Source organism: Capsicum annuum, chromosome 8, assembly GCF_002878395.1.
Source record: "Capsicum annuum cultivar UCD-10X-F1 chromosome 8, UCD10Xv1.1, whole genome shotgun sequence".
Lineage (NCBI taxonomy): Eukaryota > Viridiplantae > Streptophyta > Magnoliopsida > Solanales > Solanaceae > Capsicum > Capsicum annuum.
The window spans coordinates 121,008,092-121,013,240 of record NC_061118.1 but is presented as its reverse complement, the minus strand read 5'-3'; the positions used below and the strand labels follow the sequence as shown (position 1 = coordinate 121,013,240).

The following is a 5,149-nucleotide window of genomic DNA, read 5'->3' as shown; positions in this document are numbered from 1 at the left end:
TCTATCTATCTGTCTATCTAGAGATAGATATAGATATAGATATAGATATATAAGTGGAATCATGTCTATTTCTTAATAAAATACACGATTTTTTTTTAAAATGTCACATCAGCATTAAGGGTAACACTAATTCACTTTAAAGATGTTAAGGGGGTAAATAAATGAAAGCTTAATTTAAGTGTTAAAGTAAGTTGTGACGACAAGCTCACGGTGAAATTATGACTTTTCTCTAATATTAAATAACTAATAAAATAGTACTAGTCAATTTTAGAGTTTGTGAACAATATTAATAACTGGACTGCGTACATTCTACCCTCCCCAGACCCCACTAGATGGGAATATACTGGGTTTGTTGTTGTTGTTGTGAACAACATTAATAACATTGGTTTAATAGAATACATATCTAATTAAAGTTTTTTAAGTGGTGTAATATGAAACGAAGGAAGTATAATTGTTAGATTCTATCGAAATTTTGAATTTTTTTTTAATAAAAAACAATCGAATTTCCATTGATGTTCAAGAAAATCACAATATAAAAAATAAAATAAAAAAAATACCAAGCACAAAAATAGACCAAAATAATGAAAATTGCATACTAAAAAATTGTACTAGGCTCTTAAAATACACTAAAAATAACATGAACTATAAAAATTGTACTTCCAATTATGATTTCCCGTTAAATATTTTCTATTCTCGCAATTAAAGTAATAAAGGAGTATTTTGAATCTACCATCAAAATACCATTTTATCATTACACAATAAGCATGTATCTTCTTTAAAATCTCCAACAATCAACAAACATAGCAGGAAACAACATAGTATTCCCCGTCCTATTTAATTCAAAATCCTATATATGTAACTTTTCTTGTATATATTCAGTTGCAGGAGTTGGTTAATTTTAGGAGGAAAAAAAATGGCAGGAGGTGGAGGAGATCAAGAAACAAATTTGGAATATACACCAACATGGGTTGTTGTTGTGGTCAGCACTGTCGTAGTTGCTATATCTCTTCTTGTTGAAACAAATTGACTAGTTTTACTTTAACTGTCAGCTCGTTTCCAAAGAGTTGTTGGTGTGCATCACATAGTTTTCTTGATTTTCTTTGGTTGGTTTGTATAGTAAAGTTTACTCTTTTGTACTTATGATTTCCATCATGTTTATTTTCTTCATCAGCTTAGTTCTTTCATTTTCGATTATCATATATCGATTAGTTTTACGTTGACTGTCAGCTCCTTTCCAATAATTGTTTGCAGCACAAAATAAATTTTTTCTTCATTTTACTTATATGTTGTCCATATAGTAATTTACTCTTTTGTACTTATGATTTCTATCATGTCTCTTTTTCATGATCAACCTGGTTCTTTCATTTTCGACTGTCATGAACTGACTAGTTTTATGTTGACTGTCAGCTCGTTTCAAATAGTTTGCAGCACAGAAAAGTTTGCTTGATTTTTACTTAAATGTTGGTCCACAGTAATTTACTATTAATCCTCCTGATATGCTATGTTGCTCAGACTCTCCAAAAATTATGTAGCACCCATGTCGGGTCCTTTAAACATTCACTGGTTTTGAAGTATCCGACATGCAACCATTGAAATTTTTGAAGAGTCTGAGCAGAGAATTATTACTATCTGCTATAGAGTACGACATTTGTAAAATTCAGCTATAAGAGCAGTCTTCGATAATATGAGTAACAATTGTGATTTCTCTGTCAGTATTTGCTCAAGAAAAAACAGAAGCCACTCTATGAAGCCTTACAAAAGATCAGACAAGGTAAATTTTCAACTTCTCTTTGTGCCTCTTTCTTTACTTGGTGGACTGGAAATGTCCAATTAATCCATATTCAAAAATATGATGAATGATGCAGAGTTGATGCTGCTAGGATTCATATCTCTGCTATTGACAGTGTCACAAGATAGAATTCTTAAAATATGCATCTCAAAGCACTTGACTAATCATTGGCTCCCTTGTAAAAAGGACAATGATGCCAAAGAAACTGTTCACTTTCTGACCAATTTCTTCTCTTTAGTTCTAGGAGGAAGGTGCCTTCTTGTTGGATCTGCTAATTCTGGTTATTGTGGGGCTAAGGTATGTCTAAATAGTATTCTCTATTTGGCCTTTGACATAAAAGGCAGTCCGGTGGACTAAGTTCCTGCCGTTCATGGGATCAACAAAAATTGGATTATTTTTGTGTGACATATCCATTTTAAGGGCTGGACCACATTGGAATATTGCATGTGCCATGTAGTCTTTTCTTGTATTTCTACAAGAGGTTATTTTGATGGCTTGTACAAGCGACATTCCGATCACAAAACTCTTAGTGTTGCGCCAAGACTCTCTTCAACCAAATCATTAAATGTCTAAATAGTATTCTCTATTTTGCCTTTGACATAAAATGCAGTCCGGTGGACTAAGCTTCTGCCGTTCATGGGGTCAACAAAAATTGGATTATTTTTGCGTGACATATCCATTTTAAGGGCTGGACCACGTTGGATTATTGCATGTGCCATGTAGTCTTATCTTTTATTTCTACAAGAGGTTGTTTTGATGGCTTGTACAAGCGACATTCCGATCACACAACTCTTATTGTTGCGCCAAGACTCTCTTCAACCAAATCATTAATTTCCTATCCGCCGCCCAAATTATGAAAATAGCAAACAAAAGGGGAAATAATTGCCAATCAAGATCCATAAATTAGTTTCTATATAAATACAGTTTTAGTCCATATGCTGATGAAATTGTGATGTTTTTTTATCATATGCCCTTGATTATGTGTCATATTTTCTGGATGAAACTTAAGATTTTAGAATGGCAACTCTGAATTCCTATACACACTCTTTTTGGGACTTAACAGGATAAGGCACCATTGCTATCTCTTACAGCACTGCATCATCTACATACCTTTATCTTCGTGCTGGCCATTTCACATGTTACTTTCTCAGCTCTTACAATTTTATTTGAAGGTTTAAAGGTAAAGTTCTCAGTCATTATGCTTTAGATTTCTGGATTCAGCCCCCCCCCCCCCCCCCCCTTCCCCCTGCGTCCCTTCGTTTTTCATTTATACATGACCTTGCTTTACCTGCACAGATACGTCAGTGGAAATCTTGGGAGGAATATAATCCAGAAGAAGGTATATTGCCCAATGGCTGCTGAGTCTTAGTAGAATACTTCCCGTTGAACGAAATTGGACACAAAATTTGCACAAGTACTCACAAGTCACGAGTTTGAGTTCTGTGCATTGACATTATAAATCTTTTTACATTATCAAGTTAAGTTGAACTACAACAACAGGAAACTATTTGTACTAAACCTGATATTATGACCTGGAAAATGTAGTATCGTTGATAGCGTATTCATCAGAATGTAACTCTTTCAACATTGAGTTACCTTTTCTGTTGTCATCCTAATGAGGATGTATTTTTATCTGCAGTACTTCGCTCGAAAGTTACACATGTCCAAGACCATGATTTTTCCAAGAGCCGGTTTCTAGGTTTTGGTAAAACATCAACCTTACTAAGTTGGTTTTATGCGTATTTTCATTCTGCTTCTATGGATTGTCAATATTTTAGAATTGTCTAACAATTTTCTATTTTTCTCTTGATGCTCAGCGTTCTTTCGTCAAGCAATTCTTTGGATCTGTCACAAAATTGGACTATACAACTTTGAGGCTTGGCTTCATTATGGTACATTTAAATTAATATACTGGTTTAATATTTTTGGTTTCTCCATGAAGCTCAACTCTTGCTGGTTTTTCCACCTTAGATTCATTGCAAGGGGAATCCAAAGTTCAATTTTCACAAGTATATGATACGCGTACTTGAGGCTGATTTTAAGAAAGTTGTTGGGATTAGGTAACACAATGCTTACAATTTTGTTCAACAATAGTTACTGAGTGAACAAAATTGAAATAAAACAAGGAAGCATGTATTAGTCAATCTGATGTTACTGTTAGATTTCTCGTCTCTCCTCTTAGAGGTTACTCATGTGTTTACCTCAACGACCAACATCTCATTTTCTTAATGTAACTTTTTAATAGGTTCAACACTTCTATCCAAACACGTAACTAGATAGTTCTCTATATAATCAGCTTCGGCACTTAAAATTGTTTTTCTGTGCTTGATGCTTATCAGTCATTTATAGTCCGGTAAGCTAAACGGGCTCTTAGTTCCTTTTGATTTTCAAACTGCTGAAATTTTGCAATTGCTTATGCAGCTGGTATCTGTGGCTTTTTGTGGTCTTGTTCCTATTGCTTAATGTTCACGGTGAGCTATGTCATTTACTTTTTCATCCTCTTTTTTTATTACCATAGCTGTATTTGATTTTGAGCGTAGCATAAGATATTATTTTTGAAGTATCAACCCCTCTTTTTTCTCCCTCCTAGTTATTTTTGATTTCTCACTCACTTTCTATTTGCAGGCTGGAACGCATACTTTTGGATAGCATTCATTCCCTTTGGTGTAAGTGATCAGTACTATTAAAGACTACTAATTTTTGTCAATGCACCTTTGAGCTACTTGCATTATTCTTGTCCAAACTTATTGATTCTCAAGTTATTTATGTTAAATCAAACTGGATTCATCTTTTTAAATTCCTTTCTCACTTTACAGTCTGTTCAATGCTCAAGACTCAAGATTTGGTTTTGTGAAATAATAAGACTCTTCTCATATTTCATGGAAATCATAGTTACTAGTCACCAATATTATAATATGAATAGTTGACACTTTTAATATTCATGCTGATAGTTGACAATAATCACTTTGAGAGTATCTGAAAATAAGGTATGCAATAAAGGGAGCATAACATCTACTCAAAACTTGTAATATAGTGGCTTTTTCTCTTCAAACTAAATCTAGCTCATTTTAAACAGTGCAGCAAATTTAAACCACAATTTTTTTAGCTATTACTCATTCTAAATCGGGATGCGGAATTGAAAGAAGTATGCCTGCTTTTATCTCAGAACGCCTCCTGATCAACTCTCTCATTTTTCGAACTCACCTCACCGACTTAATGCCCAGTGGACTCTGTATCTTCCGGATCCATCTCACTGAGCTCAAAGCCCTATGGACGGTCTATCTTTCAAGTCTACCTCACCGAGTTTAACGGCCTGTGATTGTTTTCACAGAAGCCTAACTTGAAAGGCCTGACGGCCAA

At 34.2% G+C, this 5,149-nt stretch overlaps 1 protein-coding gene across 4 annotated transcripts; it reads left to right on the top strand.

Moving 5' to 3' along the window:
• Positions 1 to 684: 684 nt before the first annotated feature.
• Positions 685 to 4,614, top strand: LOC107838838 (MLO-like protein 15). Of its 4 annotated transcripts, none has more exons than XR_007044143.1 (10): positions 705 to 979; positions 1,714 to 1,771; positions 2,028 to 2,086; positions 2,853 to 2,969; positions 3,086 to 3,128; positions 3,429 to 3,494; positions 3,607 to 3,681; positions 3,761 to 3,849; positions 4,211 to 4,260; positions 4,415 to 4,614. XR_007044143.1 is itself a non-coding variant. In XM_016682065.2 (9 exons), exons 1-9 carry the CDS (start codon positions 914 to 916, stop codon positions 4,436 to 4,438), a joined length of 558 nt encoding a protein of 185 aa, XP_016537551.1. In that variant the 5' UTR covers positions 685 to 913; the 3' UTR covers positions 4,439 to 4,614. The 4 variants fall into 4 exon arrangements, 2 of the variants coding, with proteins under 2 accessions (XP_016537551.1, XP_016537549.1); XR_001664800.2 differs by having other exon boundaries at positions 729 to 979; positions 1,866 to 2,086; XM_016682065.2 differs by lacking the exon at positions 3,761 to 3,849 and having other exon boundaries at positions 685 to 979.
• Positions 4,615 to 5,149: the final 535 nt, after the last annotated feature.